General features: G+C 50.5%; 1 protein-coding gene across 1 annotated transcript in view; it reads left to right on the plus strand.

Moving 5' to 3' along the window:
• The window catches only part of SUGP1 (SURP and G-patch domain containing 1), a 32,654-nt gene that overhangs the window by 814 nt on the left and 13,235 nt on the right, over window positions 1–18,605 (plus strand). The window contains exons 2-8 of the mRNA XM_015095743.3: window positions 1,795–1,966; window positions 5,368–5,468; window positions 6,821–7,021; window positions 9,078–9,201; window positions 9,515–9,615; window positions 10,571–10,694; window positions 17,686–18,041. Of these exons, the coding sequence (XP_014951229.2) occupies window positions 1,795–1,966; window positions 5,368–5,468; window positions 6,821–7,021; window positions 9,078–9,201; window positions 9,515–9,615; window positions 10,571–10,694; window positions 17,686–18,041 (1,179 nt within the window). The remainder of the gene's footprint in view (window positions 1–1,794; window positions 1,967–5,367; window positions 5,469–6,820; window positions 7,022–9,077; window positions 9,202–9,514; window positions 9,616–10,570; window positions 10,695–17,685; window positions 18,042–18,605) is intronic.

Genomic DNA, 18,605 nt, shown 5'->3' on the forward strand with positions numbered 1-18,605 from the left:
CAGCAAGTGTAAAGGCCTTGAGGGTTTGTTATTTTGAGGAATATCAGGGATGAACTGGAAGTGGGAAGGGGGTTCTCTCTGGCAGGGTCTTCAAAATCAGCTTTCAGAGTGTGGATTTTGAGCCCCACGGGGAACCTTCAAAGTGGCTTTTCTGTCTCCACAACTACCACCCTTGTCTGAAGACACCATCATCTTTTGTTTACAGCCAGTAAGCCTCCTGGTTGTCTCGTTACTCTGTCCAATCAGTAGCTGGAATGATCTTAAAAATAAAAGTACCAATTGGATCTTATCAGCTTAATAGTCTTATCAGCTTAATACTCCCCTGTGGCTTCTTAAAGCCCTTTAAGAAAAACTCAGACTCCCTGTCTTCTCCCACCACTCCCTGTGAGGCCCACCCCTGGAACTGTCCATTCTGACCACATTGGACCCTTGCTGGTCCCTTGGGCTTTTACCTCTGCTTCTGGCTCTGCCCAGATCAGTCCCCATGTGGCTTTTCAGAAAGCCGGCTCTTTATCTTTCTGGTTTTAGCTTAAATGTCCCCTCTTCTAAGGGCTGTTTTCTGGCTGCTTTAGCTCTGTAGGTGTTCCTCTGTTATTCCTTCTCACCATTTTTTGTTTTTTTTTTTTTTTTTTCCAGTAGAGAGCTCTTACGATTTTTCAGCTACTTTCTTGTTATAAGTCTGTTGTATCCTCAGCCAGAGGTGAATCACACGTGAGCAGAGCTCCAGCTGTCTTGTTTAGCACCAAGTAGAGCACCCGGCGCATAACTCAGTGAATGCTTGCTAAATAAATGAACAGATGTGTGAATGTGAATGCGTGTCAGTCTGAATGCCAGTTGCTGCAGGCAGCAGCACCTGGGCCGCACCATGCAGCAGCTGCTGGGCATGTTAGTGGATCTAAGGTGATCTGTTTGTTTTTTTCTTTGAATTTATTATTGACGTAGGGTTGAATTGCAATGCTGTGTTATCGCTGCACACAGCATAGTGATTCAGTTATATATACATTGTTTTCCATGTTCTTGTGCTTTATGAGATATCACAGGATGTGAATGTTCTTGCCTGTGCTGTACAGTAGGACCTCGTTGTTTATGTATTCTGTGTATACGAGTTTGCATCTGCTAACCCCAAACTCTGAATCCAAACACCGGTCTATTCTCCATGTCCCTGATTCTGTTTCTGTTTTATGGATAGGTGCACTTCTGCCATATTTTAGATTCCAAGTAGAAGTGATACCGTATGGTCCTCGTCTTTCGGACTTACTTCACTGAGAGTGATCATCTCTGGTCGTATCCGTGTTGCTGCAGATGGCATTATCTTACTGTTTTTTGTGGCTGAGTAATGTTCCATTGTACACATACATGCAGGACAACGTCGTGGGCATTTAAGGTTGTTTCTGTGGCTTGGCTATTGTGAATAGTGCTGTTATGAACATGGGAGTTCATGTGTCTCTTTGGAGTATAGTTTGGTCTCGATACATGCCCGGGAGTGTTACTGCCAGAGCGTATTTTTAGTTTTCTGAGGAACCTCCATACTGTTTTCCATAATGGTTGCACCAGCTTTCATTCTCACCAACAGTGTAGGAAGGTTCCCTTTTCTCCACACCCTCTCTAGTATTTGTTTTCTGTAGACTTTGTAGTGATGGTCATTCTGAGTGGTGTGAGGCAGTACCTCGCTGTAGTTTTGATTTGCATTTCTCTCATAATTAGCAGTGTGGAGCATCTTTTCATGTACCTGTTGGTCATCTGTATTTCTTCAGAGCAAAGGTGATTTCTGATGTACTTCTTTTCCCGCCCCAGGAAAGGCTAACCGGTGGTTTGGGGTTGCTCCTCCCAAGTCTGGAAAAATGAACATGAACATCCTTCACCAGGAGGAGCTCATTGCTCAGAAGAAACGGGAAATTGAAGCCAGAATGGAGCAGAAGGCCAAGCAGAATCAGGTGGCCAGCCCTCAGCCCCCGCATCCTGGCGAGTAAGTCTACCCTGAAGCTGGGTTCAGTTCAGTTCAGTTCAGTCGCTCAGTCGGGTTAGGGTCTTAGAAGGTCACCAGCAGAGGGTTTTGCTTGTGAGAGCCGTTGAGATGTTGCTGCATCTGACTCCAGCCTGATGATGCAAGGAGGGACGCAGGTACCCTCTTTTAGGAGGCGCAGTGTGGCAGGAGAGAATCACAGGGTGTATGGGATCCCAGAGGATGGCTGCCCCCTCTTTCACTCCGTGGTTATTTACTGCTGACCATTTGTGGGCCAGGGACCACGAGTATAGCCCGAAGCAGAAACCCGGATTCCATCTCTGCCCTTATGGGGCTCACAGCCTGCTAGCAAGGAGGAGTCCCAGTTACACGCCTGAGCTGACGGTAGGTAACACAAGGCATTGTGCTCCCAGACGCAGAAGAGACTGTATTCTGAAGGCCCAGGCAGAGCCAACCCTTTAAGGAAGCAGGAAAGGACTGCAAAGGCCAGAAAGGGAGGTGAGCCCCTGTGTGTCAGGCAACCCGAGCTGCTGCGCCAAAGGGGCTGTTTCTGAGTCAGGTGAGAGGTAGTTTCGGCAGGGCTTCCTCCTGACTGTTCTGAAAAACTCTGTAGGCACCCAGGAGTTTTGAGCAGCAGTGATACGATCAGGGTGACAAGATCTCCACGCTGGAGACTGACGGAAAGACCAGTCCCTTCCTCTGTGGTCTGAAACATGGAGCATGTTGTTCAGTCACTAAATCGTGTTCAACTCTTTTGTGACCCCATGGACTGTGCCCACCAGGCTCCTCTGTCCATGGAATTTCCCGGGCAAGAATACTGGAGTGGGCTGCCATTTCCTTCGCCAGGGGATCTTCCCAACCCAGGGATCGAACCTGTGTCTCCTGCAGGTGGATTCTTTACCACTGAGCCACCAGGGAGGCCCGTGAGCATGTTGGTCCTGCTCTGAAGCTTTGTTCCAGCACCTGCGTTTTCTAAGAGTCCGTGTCTTCTCCCCAAGGGAGAGGCTCCCCTAACAATGACTAATCTGCTTTCTGTCTGTGTGGATTTACCTATTTTAGGTGTTTCATGCAATATCTGGCCTTTCGTGTCTGGCTTCTTTGACTGGACATAATGTTTTCAAGGTTCATCACTGTAGCTGTGTCAGGACTTCATTCTCTCTTTTTTTTTTTGGACTGAATGATATTCCATTGGGTGAATGGACTGTGTATTGTTAATGTGTCATCAAGAGCCATCATTCAACACCTGTGTAATACCCGCTGTGGTTTGTTGTGGGTGGTTTTCGTGTGGGATTCAGTTGCTGGCATGCTGCTGCCCCACAGTGGGTTTTTTTTTTTCTTTTTTTTTTTAAGCCATTGTGTAGCTTGCGAAACCTTAGTTACCCAATCAGGCATTGAACCTGGGCCCTCGGCAGTGAACGTGCAGGGTCCTGGCCACTTGACTGCCAGGGAATTCCCTCCAAAGTGTTCTCCTGTCTTGCATTGTCCTTGCCTCTTCGTGTCCCTCCTGGGGGAGGTGTACACAGCGTGAGGACAGGGCCAGGGCCCCCAGAAGGCTCTGCTTGTTTAAGGCCAAGGCTGGCTATCAGTGGATCTTTCTTTCACGTAAAACAACTTTTGTTGCCTTTGCTCTCTTTTAACTTTAAAGATAATGCATATAAGTGGCAGAAAAACTGGGAAGTGGAGGGAAAAATAAAATCATTGTAACCCTGCAGCTCACGGGCAGGAGCTCATTGCTTTTTGATGGATTTTTGTAAACTTTTTCAGTCAAACATACGTTGACATAAGCAGGACCACGCTGCAGATACCGTTTTACATCTTGCCGTTGTCCTTTTCGCTTGTCATCATGCTTGGTTGTTTTAGTTATGAGACTCTAGCTTTCCAGGGCCACTTCATCTGCCCTGTGGCTGTCCTGTAATTTATTTAACCAGTGCCCCTTGTTGACTTATTTTTTTTCCCTCTTTTATTTCATTGGAACAGATTTCTAGGAGGCTAGAACTTTATTTTAAAGGAAAAAATTCAGACCTGTGGGCTCTGTGAGCTTTTATCAGTTATTGAGTGTGTCTGTATGATGGGCGTGGCTCCGAAAGCGCATGTGAGGAGTTTCTGAGGCTGGAGCAAGACAGTATGTTGTAGTGAAAGACGAAAGAAGTAGAATACGTGACCGTGATCACAGCTTTATTTCCTTCTATTTCTAATTAAGGATAAATCAAAGAAGTATACCAAACTGTTCTAGTGACTCTTGTGAGGTGAGGAGACTTTTCGGGGGGTTTCTTCTTGCTTTCTATATTTCTGTTTTTTGTTTTTTTTTCCCCAGATTCCCATTTGCTGGTAATGAGCCTCCATCACTTTTTGCTCAGTTGCGTCCCACTCTTTGTGACCCTGTGGACTGAGGCCTGCAAGGCTTCTCTGTCCCTGGGATTCTGCAGGCAAGAACTCTGGACTGGTTTGCCATCTCCTTTTCTAGGGCATCTTCCTGACCCATGGATCTGAGCCTGCATCTCCTGTGTCTCCTTTCCATGGCAAGCAGATTCTGTACCACTGAGCCACCGGGGAAGCCCCCTATAACTTTTATGCTAAGGGTTTGCTTTTGTGTTTCGTTAAAAATACATTTTTTTTTTTTTTTTCCAAAATAAAATGCTTGGGACTTCCCCGGTGATCCAGTGGGTGTGACTTCACCTCCCAGTGCGCGGAGTGCAGGTTTGACCCCTCATCGGGGAACCAAGATCCCACTTGCCCTGTGGCCAAACAGCCAAAAATGTAAAACAGAAGCAGTATTTAACAGATTCAGTAAAGACTGTGAAAATGGTCCACGTTAAAAAAAAGTCTTAAAAAAAATAAAGCATGCCCTTTGTAAAATTGAAAGAGAGAGAAAGTAATGAGAGTGTAAAATTTCTACTTCTCCCACCAAGAGATTCCTTTGGGTATTTTCTTGGACACATGTGAAACCCACAGAAGTGCTGACTGACCTCAGCCCAGAACTGTGGTCACATATAGGTAGAGACACAGGCCCTGCCTTTGAGAACCATACAGATTGGCGGGTAGGACAGATATGGGAGCCAGCAAAAGCCCGGATGACTCGTTAACAATAGGTATGGCAGGTGCTGTGTGGGAGCAGGGCAGGTACTTCTGAGCCATCTTGTTGGGAAAGCCTTTCAACCCAAAGGGTCAACATGCAGATAGAGACAACTTCAGCACAGGTAGCATCCCATTGACTAGTAGAACCAGATTGTTCGATCTGACTTCTCTGGAGGCCGCTCCCTGCACTCAGTGGGTCCCCAGCATCTTTGGGGGTCCATTTTGGGTCCCCTCAGAGCACAGTGGTGGGGGTAGGACTGAGGCCGGCGAGGTGTGCACCCTGCCCTCCTCTCAAGGCTTATCCTCTCTCTCCTCTGCCTCCGGTCTAGAATTGCAAACGCACACAACTCTAACGTCTCCAACAAGTTTGCCAACGACGGCAGCTTCTTGCAGCAGTTTCTGAAGTTGCAGAAGGCACAGACCAGCACAGGTAAGCGCCGTCCCCCCGCCCTGTGTCACCTGCTCCTAGAGTTGCCCCTGGTGACTCTCCCCCAACCGTCCTCGGCACCTTGGAAGTGGCGGGTCCCACCTCAGGCCTCGTTCCTCTCACCCCTGGTTCAGTGAGCACCTTCATTCGGCTTGTTCTCACAGGAAGTGCCCAGGGGAGAATGCAGACCCTGCCATTTAGGTGCTTACCCACAAGAACTAGAGGTAGATAAGCCAGGTTTCTGGCAGTAGGGGCCAGAACCCAGCCCACCTGAGGGACTGTGTGGGGCTGTGGCTTGAGTCAGAGAGGCAGCTGCAGTGTAAGGAACAGGCCCTCCTTCTGTAGGTGGTGAGGGGCCGCGTGGCCCACAGGAGCCCCGCGGGACACGCCAGGTGTCAGAATCACCACCCACAGCTATGGTTGTGCCTTTACTAGTCTCATTTTTTAAAAACTTCCCTTATTTACTTACCTGTTTGTTTATTTTTGGCTGCTCTGGGCCTTCGTTGCTGCGCTCGGGCTTTCTCCAGTGGCGGCAGGTGGAGGCGACTCTCCAGTGGCGGGGCACAGGCGTCTCACTGCAGGGGTTTCTCCTGTTTCAGAGCACAGGCTGTAGGGCCACTCGGGCGTCAGTGGCTGCAGTGCATGCGTACACGCTCTGGAGCACAGGCTCGGTGGCTGGGGCACCGGCCCCAGCTGCTGCCCACGGCGTGTGGCGTCTTCCCGGACGAGGGGCTGGATCTGCGCCTCCTGCGTTGGCAGGTGGATTCTGAACCACTGGACCACCAGGGAAGCCCCGCTAGCCTCGTGTTTTCTATAAGAAAGCTACCGATGAAACAGCTGATGCTGGGCTTCTGTCAGGTTTCCCAGCTAACAGCTAAAGAGCTAACCCAAGGCCAGGTTTGCCCACAGAGAGGGAGGAGGGGCCATAAGAGCCCTTCACTGCAGGGTCTCAGGCCCTGAGCTGTGGTTGGAAAGTCCCAAATAGGCTAGCTCCTGCCCGCTACTGACAGAGGGGTGGGTGACGCTGCCTGGGGGATTCGGGCCTTATCCTGAAGAGTTGCTGCACCACTGGTCTGTGGCTACAGGTGTCAGAGCCACCTACCGCCAGAGGCGCTACTGCCACCTACAGAGGCCTGGGCTGGGCGGCCCCTGTGGATTGTTTCTCCCGAGGCCTCAAGGGTCCTCATCTGTAATGGGGGTGGCATCTCCCTGAGTGCTCCTGCGCACTCCCTGTCTGCCAGTGCTGCGCTGGAAGCTAAGGAACCCAGCCGAGGGGGCGCGGGGCCGTTTAGGCAGGAAGACAGGAAAGCTGCACCACAGACCCTGAGTGTGGGTCTCCCTCCTTGTATCCCAAGATGCTCCCCCCAGCGCACCCACTGCCCCGCCTCGTGTGCTCCCCCGTCCCGGGAAGAGGCCCCCCCTCATCAGTAGCCCACTGGGCCAGGTGAAGAACTACACGCACGCCAAGCAGCTGCCTGTGGCCAGCCGCCCAAGTGTCTTCCAGTCTCCTGATGAGGACGACGAGGAGGACTATGAGCAGTGGCTGGAGATCAAAGGTAAGGTGAGGGGCTGCTGCCCGCCGTCCACAGCTGCTCTTCCAGCTCCACAGGCAGGCTCCATGGTCCCGGGGAAAGAGCAGCCGGGTGTGGGTTGCTTGGGGCTGTGGTCAGGGCATTGCCACCATGCCTCCAGGCTGAGCCAAGGGTCAGATTGAGGCCCTTCGGGATGAGGGAGGTGAAGGAAGAGGTGAGGAGTAGACCATGGGGAGCCTGGAAGGGCTGCAGAGTGCGGCTGCTTCTGGGAGCTGTTTGGCTCATTGTCCATTTCTGTGGGGGCTGGTCTCCATGGTGGGGTGGCGTTCCCAGGGGAGTGTGCACTTGTGTACGCCTCATCCAGTTCTGGAAGAGGAGCTCCTCAGTGTGGCTTAATTGTCTCCACTAGTTTGGGCCGGAGGTGTGAGCATAGGGGTTGGGAAGTGCACTCCCCAGTCCAGCGCAGGACGGTCATTGGCCTTAGGTGAGCCAGTTCAGGTCCCATGGTGGAGGCGGGCAGGGAGGGGACTGGTGGCGGCACTCCCAGCGCGCCCAGCCATGTCCGTATTCAGAATGAGACGGGGTGCCACCTGAGCTACGTGGATCCCAGCCCTGGGCCTCCAGGATGGCGGGCACAGTCACGCCCCTGACAGTGAGGACAGGCTGAAGTGACCACGCCATCGTGTTGTGACAGCCTCTAGACCTCTTGCTCTGGGTGAGATGCTGACCTCAGGCAGCCTCTGAGCAGATCAGTGGCCAGCCTCAAACCCTGGAGCTTTAGTCAGAATGGAGCCAGTGAATGTGGTGTTTCCTCTGAGAGGTTCCCTGGCAGTCCCAGTGGTACCCTGCTGGGAACTGCCACTTTAGGAGGGACAGTGGGTGCCTCAAGGCCCTTGAGACCTGTTGTGGCCTGCTATCGATTTAACCTCAGAGAAGCAACTGCGCTTACAAGTGACCAGGTTAGGGTCGTTGGCAGGCATGTGGCAGGAGGGTGAGGCCAAGGGGAAGGTGGGCGCGAATGTCCCTGAGGCCTCTTACAGGCCCTCTTACAGGTCCTCCTTGGCCACACCTTGTACCACTCCTCTCTCCCAGCTCCTCCCGAGCTTCCTGGCAGTACAAGCGGCAAGGAGAGAGAGGCCACAGACTCAGTGTCTCACCCCAGTGCCAGGAGAAGCAAACGGTCCTAAGCACTGACTGACGTCGAGAAATTTCTCCTGGGAGCTCTCGTATGAGGGATTCAAGCTGTATGAAACAGGCCAGCAGTAAATACAGAAGCAAGTTCCATGTGGCTCGAAGTAGAGGCCAATACAAACACAAAAGTATATTTTTTAGTTTTGTTCACTGAAAATGCCCTGAGGTAACAATTAAGTCCGTCGCAGTGAGCCCCACTAGCTCCCGGATGTTAGTCTGGAAACACTTTCTCACTCACGGATGCCAGGACTTGTGGAGAATGGCTGGCACTCAGTCTGGGCAGGAAGTGTCTGACATGTCCTAGAAGCGCCCTTTCCCAGCAGGGAGCAAGGAGGCAGGCAGAGACTCCTGGGGCCATGCCTGCAGGCCTTAGGCGCCAGTCTGAAGAAGCTCCCCCAGCCACAGAGGGGAAGATGGAGTTTCTGTGATGACATTAATTGCGTTGGATTGAAACCCACCCATGTCTTTCAATCATAGTTTGTAGTGATATTTAAAAAAAGAATTTGTCATCTTTGAAGGATGAAAGGGAATGGATATATTACACTGAAATATAAAGAATTAAATCGTGTAAATAAAAGAATTGAGCATTCCAAAAAAGAAGGGGGAAGCTGGCTCTGTTTTCCAACATCTCCCTGCCAGCCTGGTGACTGGCTTGGCCTTTGGGAGGCTCACACACTTTTCTCCCCACCTTTGCGTGTCTCGCAAAGGCTGTCTAGACCGACTCACCCTCATCATGGTGCTTTTGTGTATGGACCCAGGACTCCCGACAACCTCCCGCATTTCACCCTCTTTTCCCCCCACCCCTCTGTCCTTGTGGTCCATAGAGAGAGTGTGCCTGTTGACTGTGGGGTGTGTGAGTTGAACCCCAGTACTGACAGCCTCCTTAAAGTTTCACCCCCAGAGGGAGCCGAGACTCGGAAAGTGATAGAGAAATTGGCCCGCTTTGTGGCAGAAGGAGGCCCCGAGTTAGAAAAAGTAGCTATGGAGAACCACAAGGATAACCCGGCGTTTTCGTAAGTATTTCTGGGAGGGGAAGGCCGCTGGTACTTAATGTTCTTGCCACACGTTAGTACATGCCCACATTCTTACGAGGCCGTGGTTGTGACTGAGGCCGACTGGGGCTGGGTGCTTACTTGTGTGGGCCAGATACCACTTTATTCACACCGGAGATTGCCAGGGGCTACCGTGTGGAGACTGGCTTTTGGGCCCTGTCACGGCGTCTCTGCTCAACAGCCTGCTTTTGCACACCATGTCTTCAGAAGCTGCATGGGCCCACCCATCCCCGTTGCTCATTTTCACTCTCTGTTCTGTGAAACTCCTCTCCAGGTTTTTGCACGATAAGAATAGCAGGGAATTCCTCTACTACAGAAAGAAGGTGGCTGAGATAAGAAAGGAAGCACAGAAGTTGCAGGCAGCCCCTCAGAAAGGTAGGTGGGCGAAGTGGGTGGGAAGTTCTGGGGAGGCGTGTGGACAGACCACGCCCCATGTGGAATTGGGGTTCCTTTCCTGGAGCCCTCCTTGGCATGGGGCGGCTCTGACAGCGCAGGTTTGTGCCCTCCCAGGCAGCTGGGGTCATGCTGGGACGAGCGCTGCCCTAGTCGCCGTTGCTCCGAGGAGTGGGGAAATCTAAGGGTCGAGGTGAAGATCAAGGGCATGTCCAGGAGCTCAGCTAAGACGTGGGAAGTGCGTGCAGGGAAGGCACGCTTGCCCCTCGGTTCATGGTCATTCTCAAGTGCTATGGGCACCTGTGGCATGCTGGGCACCGAGAGATAAATGCAGTGCCTGGTACTTGGCAGGGGTGGGCGGTGGAGTGGGGGCCAGGAAACAGAGACTGGTTAGAGGCTGGCAGGGTGACTCTCAGGGAAGGCGGGATGCTGCCTGGCCTCCAGCTGGGATTAAGTGAGACACCAGCCAAGTGCTGGTGGGCAGCAGGGGCCTTGATCTGTAAGCCGAACATGGGCCGCGGACGTTGGGTCATTGTGTCTGTCACTTGCAGCCCCTGGCTCTGACCTTCCCGGGAGAAGTGGGGCAGACCCATCCCACCACGCGACCTGGGTGGGCGGCTCCCATCAGAAAGGCCGAGATGGGGCTTCCTATCTCCAGCCTGGCCCCAGGCCACCCCTCACCTTCTGTTCCCACATCCCAGTGTGTGGTCCAAAACCCTCAGACCTATGGGGTGGGAAAGGGTGGCGCGTGGGGGGTGGAGGCTCAAAATATTATATTAATTTTGCTTGGTTCCAATACAGTAATCTGATTGCCATTTGCCTGTTTTTCTTTGTATTGTTCCTAAAATAAACCCCTCTTGTTGCCCGTGGGGTTCTTAGCAGAAATTAGGCTGTTGGGTGTGGTGAGTTGAGCTCAGTACTGACAGCCTGCTTAAAGTTTCACCCCCAGAGGACGAAGAGGTCAAGAACCTCGCAGAAAAGTTGGCCAGGTTCATAGCGGATGGGGGTCCCGAGGTGGAAACCATTGCGCTCCAGAACAACCGTGAGAACCAGGCATTCAGGTAAGGGGGAGCACCCACTGGGGTTGGTAAACTCTTCACCCTAGTCATAGCTTCCCTGCTGAGGAAACGGGGTTGGTATGCTGCTGAGACATGCCGGGGTCCCATGGCAAGAGGTTGGCAGAGCCAGACCGAGGTCCAGGAGTTTCTGATCAGAGTTCGGCCCTGCGGCCCCATCGGCATTCTCCAGGTGCATGTTGGTTCCTGAGTCATCCCTGCGCCAGGTGTGTGAGGGCCTTTGGAGCCTTCTGTTCTCTGGGAGCCTCGTCGAGAGTCTGCAGCACTTGCCTTGCTCTTTTTGCAGCAGAACAGGCTGGGCTCTCAAACAGAAACTAACAGAGTGGTTGTTCGCTGTGTACATCCTCTCACCTGTACAAGGGAGATGGTAGGAGCCTCAGGCTCTGGGGAGGGCAAACCACAGCCTGTGTGCAGGGTCCACAGAGCACGTGGGACAAGCAGCTGGGCCTCCCTGCTGTCCCCGGCCGTGACACCACACGCCACCCCCTCAGGCTGGGTCTGTGCTCACCCACTGCCATTCTTTGGGTGGGTTCAGTCCCTGCTCTTTATAGGGGCAGGCTGCTGGGTGGCGGGATATTGGCTGGGGGTAGGGTGGGCACTGCTGCAGGGAGGGGCCAGGCAGAGGTTTGCGAGGTGGGCGCTGAACCCATTGTGAGGGTGATGCCCCCTCGAGGACACTTTGGGCCACAAGTAACACAGGTTCCTACTCAGTCAGTGAGGAGATGCGATGGCGCTCGTAACAAAAAGTGTCGGAGAAGCAGCCATCTGGGCTGGTTGATTCAGCAGCTCTAGATGCCGTCAGGCACCCAGGAAGAAGGAAGCAGGAGTGGGTGCTGGGCAGGCGGCCAGTCGCATCCACCACACGTGAGGCAGCGTGAGCTAGACACGGAACACCGTGAGGGGCGTCTGGAGGGGCTGCCGTGCAGGAGTGAAGCGGCAGAGATGGCGGAGGTGCGGGGTGGGCGTTGGTGCAGACGGGCCGTAGAGCCGGGCAGGGCTCAGTCCCAGAGGGCTCAGGTTCACTGAGAGCCTTTGGAGGGTCTGCCAGGGAGTGCCAGGGTCAGCTGTGCTTCCAGGGTCTGGCCACAGCTGTGGAGGGTGGTCAGACCCGGCGGGCTGGGCACATGGGGCCACGGGGGAGCCGTCGAGTGGGGCGGAGGAGGACTGCTGAGGCTTCAGATGCCCCTGTGTCTGGCACCCGGGCACCTGGGGGCTTTCATGGGGGCTGTGGGGTGTTCAGGTCTAGCGCTCAGAAGACCCAGGGTCTCCTCACCGTGTAATGATACCGGCTGTCGCTCTGCACTGTTCAAACCAGTGTTACTTGGCAATCCATCACTACATCTCTTTTTCCCTTCCTTTACATAAGTAAGTTTGTTTATTTCAGTAGGAAACTCAGTGTCCGGTCGCTCATCATGACTAGAAAGCTGACTGAAAATCTATTGCAGGCAAAGCGGGTGAGGTAATGGGATTCTGTACAAAGCCTCCAGCCCAGGTGGCTCTCCCTGGCCAGAGGGTGCCTGGGCTCAGCAGCTCCGGCTGAGCCTCTCCTGTGGGGTCAAAGCCAAGAGGCATTATCACCACAAGAAACTGCAGGCCCGCCCTGAGCTGTTGCCCCTTGGGAAGGCATTGCTGGCAGGCATGCAGCTTGTTGGGTACTGACAGGGTGACTGCTGGGGATGAGGGGCACGAGAGCCTGGGGGTGTCTGGCAGGGAAGCAGCTGAAGGGGACCCTTGCGGTCTGGGGGAGCTCATTTCCACACCAGAGCTGGTCCACGGTCGGCACTCCCCGAGTTGGAGAAAGCATAAGCAAGGAAGAATCAAGTGTCTGGGCCTGTGTAAGACATGCAGGTCCACACTAAGCAGACGGTTTCCTCTCCCCTTGAGGGTCAGGTGCAAGGCAGCTCCTCTCACCCCCAAATCTAACAGCCATCTGGTGTTCCTGCTGCTCGTGGTCCTTTGCTGTTCTCCTGATTTCTGAGGAGCTCTGTGTTTTGGGAAACGTAATAGCTATGCTCATCTGTGGAGAAGCTGGAAATACCTGTTCCTTTGACCAGTCATCCCACTTCTGAGATGCCATCCCCCGAAATAACGTTACATATAGCACTGTCATAGTCATGAAAAATTAGTAACAGAACAAATGTCTAACCCCGGTGGGCTAAACCCAGTGTAGTCTTGGCCATTGGAAGTCACGTTGTTGAAGGTGGCAGCAGCCACCAAATCTCAAGCCGTGTGTGGCTCTTAACACATCACCTGGGTGAACCATGTTCTTTACAACAGCCTGGCCTGTTGGCCTTCAACTGGTGAGGAAACCAAGGAGGCCAGTCTGCGGAGATGCCTTCACTACCATGCCACGCTGCAGTCTAATGGGAAAGCCATATGTTGTTGGGTTAAGAAACTTAAATCAGGATGTGGAAAATAGAATCACACCTCTGTTCAAATATAGCTCCACTGAAAATAAGTCTGGAAGGAAATACACCAAAGTGTTAACTTTGGTTAACTCTGCCCACTTCAACCAGAGGGGTCTTGTAAAATCCCCTGCACTTGTGCCCAGGGCCCACAGTGAGCAAGGACCCTCCTTGCAGACAGGCTTGCCCCTGGAGGCTTGTGGGTGCTGCCTCTCAGAGCAGCTCTGAGGAGACGCAGCAGGAACCATCAGCTGAGGCCAGGAAGAGGCAGGCCTGTGAGCCTAGACGAGACCCACTCCGTTTGGCACTGCCTCCCTGCCCCAGTGGGTGAATGCCCCAGTCTGCTTTTCTTGGAAAAATCAGATCGCTTTAAATCCATGTCCTGGTTGCCATGAGTCTTTTTTAAATCCAGCCATCTGCTCCCTTCCTTCTTTGAACAACTTCTTGGTTTGGTCTCTTATGTTTTAAGATGTTATTTTTGGAGCAGTTTTAGGTTCACAGCAGAATTGAGGAGAGGCTACAAAGACTTCCTGTGTGCCCCCTTCCCTGACACACGCACAGCCTCCCTTATTATCAACGTCCCCCCCAGAACAGTATATTTGTTACAGTCAGTGCACCTGTATTGGCATACCATAATCACCCAAAATCTGTGGCTTACATTAGAGTTCACTCTTGGCGTTGTATATTCACTGGGTTTGGACAAACGTGTAATGACATATGTCTGTCTTTATGATATATACAGACTATTCATTCTCTCTGCCCTAAAATTCCCTGTGTTCTGCCTGTTCATCCCCTCTGCCTCTCCAACCCCTGGCAACCACTGATCTTTTTACTGATTCTAGTTTTGTCTTTTCCAGAATGTCATTTAATTCGCATCATAGTATGTTGCATTTTCAGATTGGCTTTCTTTACTTAGTAACATGCATTTAAGATTGCTCTGAGTCCTTTTTTCTTTCCTTGTAGCTTGATAGCTCATTTCTTTCTACCACTGAATAATTTTCCCTTGTCTGGATGTACCACCGTTTATTTATCCATTCACTTCCTTCAGGACATCTTGGTTGCTCCCAAGTGTTTGCAGTTATGAATAAAGTTGCCTTAAACATCTGTGTTCAAGGTTTTCATGTGGACATAAATTTTCAGCTCTTTATGTACCAAAACCTGTGATTGCTGGATTGTATGGTATATTTAATTTTGTAAGACACTGCCAAACTGTCTTCCAAAGTGGCTTGTACCTTTTGCGTTGCCCCACCCCCCAGCAATGAATGAATTTCAGTTGCTCCATATCCATATCAACATTTGATGTTGTTGTGTTTTGGATTTTGGCCATTCTTATAGATATGTTGTGATATTCATTGTTTTGATTTGCGTTTCTCTGATGATGTGATGTAGAATATCTTTCCATAATGTTTATTTGCCATCTGTAAATATTCTTTGGTGTGGTGTGTGTTAAGGTCATTAACCCGTTTTTTATTGACTGACTTGTTTTCTTTTTTTTTTTTTTTTTTTGCCTGTTAAGAGTTCTTCATATATTTTGGGTAACAATCTTTATCAGATGTGTCTTTCACAAATATTTCTCCCAAGTCTGTGGCTGGCCTGTCTTCTCATACTCTTGACTTTGTCTTCTGGAGAGCAGAAGTTTTTAATTTTAATGAAGTCCAGTTTATCAGTTGCTTTCATGGATCATGTGCCTTTGATGTTGTGTCTAAAAAGTCCTTGCCATACCCAAGGTTATGTAGATATCCTTCTGTGTTTTATTTACAGATTCAGGTTTTACATTTAGATCAGTGATAAACTTTTTAAGTTAGTTTTTGTGAATGTGAGGCTTATGAGGTCTGTGTCCAGTTTTTTTTTCCTTACATGTGTCTGTCTGGTTTCAGCGCTGTTTCTTGAAAAGACTGTTTTTGCCCCATAGCATTGCTTTTGCTCCTTGGTCACAGAACAGTTGACTGTATGTGCGTGGGTCTGTTTCTGAGCTCTTTATTCTGTTCTGTTGACCTGTCTGTCCATTTTCTCTCCCATCCTCCCGCTGCTTTGATTACGGTAGCTTTACAGGAAGCGCTGAAGTCAGGGAATGTCGGTCCTCTGACTCTGTTCTTTTTCAGTATTGTGTTGGCTGTTGTGGGTCTTTTGTCTCTTTATATAAACTTTCAGATCAGTTTGTCAGTATGTACAGAATAACTGATTTCAACTGGAATTGCACTGACTCTGGAAATCAAGTTGAGAATGACTGACACCTTGACAACATTGAGTAACTTTCTATCTGTGAAGATGGATTATCTCTTCATTTATTTAGTTCTTTGAATTCATTCATCAGAGTTTTTTAGTTTTCCTCATACAGATCTGGTACATATCCTGTTAGACTTATACCTGTATATTTCATTTGGGGAAATGCTAATATAAATGGTATGTTTTTAATGTCAGATTCCATGTATTCATTGCTGGTGTATAGGAAAGTGATTGACTTCTGCAGACTAATCTTGTATCCTGAAGCCTTGCTATAATAGCTTATGAAGTTTTGGGGGTTTTTTGGTCTATTCTCTTGTCTGTTTTTTCTGCACAGACGATCATGTCATATTTCTTCCTTCTCAGTATACTTTCTGTTCCCTTTTCTCCTCTTACTGCCTTAGCTAGAACTTCCAGTATGATAATGAAAAGCATTGGCGAGGTGGGATATTCTTGGCTTGTTCCTCTTAGTGAAAAAGTGTAAGGTTTCTCATCATTATGATTGTATTAGGTATTTTGGTAGATGCTCTATCACGTGGAACAAGTTTGCCTATACTCCTAGTTTACTGAGAGCTTTCCTCGTGAATGGGTATTAGATTTTGTTAAGTCTTAAGCTTTTTCTGCAGCAATTGCTGTGATCATGGGGTTTTTCTTTTTTAGCCTATTGACCTGATGGATTACATTGCTTGATTTTCAAGTGTTGAACCAGTCTTGCATGCCTAGAATGAATCCCACTTGGTTGTGGTGTATAATTCTTTTTTTTTTTTTTTTTACATTAATGGATTAGGTTTGCTAACATTTTATTGAGGATTTTTACATCTGTGTTCAAGAGAGATGTTGGTCTATAGTTTTCTTACAATGTTTTTGTCTGGTTTTGCTGTTAGAGTAATTGAATAACTTACAAGTATTCCGTCTGCTTCTCTCCTCTGAAAAGGATTGTATAGAATTGGTATAATTTCTTTAAATATTTGGTAGAATTCACCAGGGAATTTTTGGAAGGTTATTAATAATTGGTTTACTTTCTTTAATGAAAATAGGCCCGTTCAGATTGTCTGTTTCTTCATTCAAAGAATTGGCCTGTTTCATCTGGGTTGTTAAGTTTGTGTACATAGAGTTGTTCATAGTGATCCATAGTATTTTTAATGTCCATGGGATCTGTAGTGATGGCTGCCCTTTCATTTCTCTTGTTAGTAATTTGTGTCCTCTTTTATTCTTAGCTTGGCTAGAAGCTTAATGATTTTATTATCTTTGTTTCTTTTAATTTTTTTGCAAATGTTCCTCATCGGGTTTTCTGAAGGCCGTACATGCTTGTACTGTGACTCAGAAATACAAAGAAGATGCCACAGGCTCCCCCATCCCTCCATCCCACCCTGAGTACCAACATTAGCAGACCTGGGAGTCCTTCCATCCCTCTTGTGGCTCTCATGTAGAAATAGTCTGTGGATTTTTCGTCTCTGCTAACTTTTATGCAGAAGGAATTTACAGTGTCCTTGAGCCTGCATGTTGCTTTTGTAGTACAGCGTTGTGCTGTGACTATCATTCCAGGTTTACGAGTGCAGGTCTAGCCACTTCTTGTCAAGGGCTATGTAATCTCTGCTCTGGACAGGTTTTGCTATATAGAACAGGGCTGTGATGCTTCCGTCCAGTATGGACTCTAGAGGTGGGCCTGTTGGCTCAGTACATACAGAGGCTGAGAGACGGCAGGCGGGTGCAGACCTGCAGGGTCTGCCTGCTCTGAGCCCAGCATCCGCTGCTCTGCACTGGGCGACCCACAGCTCCTGGCAAGGCTGTCAGTAGCTCCCTGTCTGTTGCAGCGTTCAGCGTCTTTGTTTTGTCTCTGTCCACTGTTGATGCCTCTCAAGGATGCATCAGAAAGGAGCACAGATGTGCCCAGCTGTCAGGTGTGGGTCAGAACCTGCCCTTTCTGGCACCAGGGTCTCACGCTACGCAGGAGTTCTTGGTTTGCAGGCACTGGTGCATTCATCTAGGATGGCTGGGCAAGGTCTGAGAGAGCGTGCACCTTTTCCTTCAAGGCAGGGGATCAATGATAGTGTGACAGGCATCCAGTGAGGATAGGGTAGGGGCTTGGCAGGACCCTTAGCTCACAGGAACAGCATCATGAAGAGCTGTGGGCATGTCACGCTGTTCCTCAGATTTGAGTCACCAGGGCCAGCAGCCACCGAGACCTGGCAGGCAGGAGGTCATGGTAGAGACCTCTATCTTGACACGACCCTGAAGTGACCCTAGCTGACCTGGGTATACCTATGTAAAGCAAAGCCCGGCCTTCTACCCTAAATCGGGTAGGGTCTAGGGCCCAATTACAGTCTGCCCCCTACTCTCTTTCACAGCTTTCTATATGAACCCAACAGCCAAGGGTACAAGTACTACCGCCAGAAGCTGGAGGAGTTCCGGAAAGCCAAGGCTGGTCCCACGGGCACCCCCACCGCACCTGACCTCGGACTGAAGCGCAGATCTCCTCCTGAGACCCCGTTGGGGTCCACGCCCACTGCCACTGCCTGCCCTACCTCATCTGCCCCCCTGCCCACTGCCAACCCATCATCCGCCGCCCCAGGGAAGCCAGCCACCACGGCCAATGTGAAGAGGAAGCGGAAGAGCCGGTGGGGGCCTGAAGAGGACAAGGTGGAGCTCCCGCCCGCGGAGCTGGCGCAGAGGGACGCGGATGCCGCTCCCTCGCCCCTGTCAGGTGGGCCAACCCGTCGCAGCGTGCGGGGGAGGGTCTGGCGTCTTTCACGGAGCCTAGTGTTTCCAGGGTTCATGTGCGTTGCAGCACGCGTCACAGGCTCATTTGCTTCCATGGCTGAGGAGGAGTCCAGTGTATGGAGAGACGGCCTTTTGTGTATCCATTCATCAGTGTTCAGAAGCCTGAGTTTTCACGTTTTGGCGATTGTCACTACTGCTGCTGTGAACGTTGACCTACACAGACTGTTTGGATCCCGGATTTTGATTCAGTTCAGTTCAGTCGCTCAGTCATGTCCGACTCTTTGCAACACCATGAACCACAGCACACCAAGCCTCCCTGTCCATCACCAACTGCCATAGTCCACCCAAATCCATGTCCATTGAGTCGGTGATGCCATCCAACCATCTCATCCTCTGTCGTCCCCTTCTCCTCCTGTCCCCAATCCCTCCCAGCATCAAAGTCTTTTCCAGTGAGTCAGTTCTTTGCATCAGGTGGCCAAAGTATTGGAGTTTCAGCTTCAACATCAGTCCTTCCAGTGAACACTCAGGACTGATCTCCTTTAGGATG

Source organism: Ovis aries, chromosome 5 (assembly GCF_016772045.2).
Source record: "Ovis aries strain OAR_USU_Benz2616 breed Rambouillet chromosome 5, ARS-UI_Ramb_v3.0, whole genome shotgun sequence".
Classification (NCBI taxonomy): domain Eukaryota; kingdom Metazoa; phylum Chordata; class Mammalia; order Artiodactyla; family Bovidae; genus Ovis; species Ovis aries.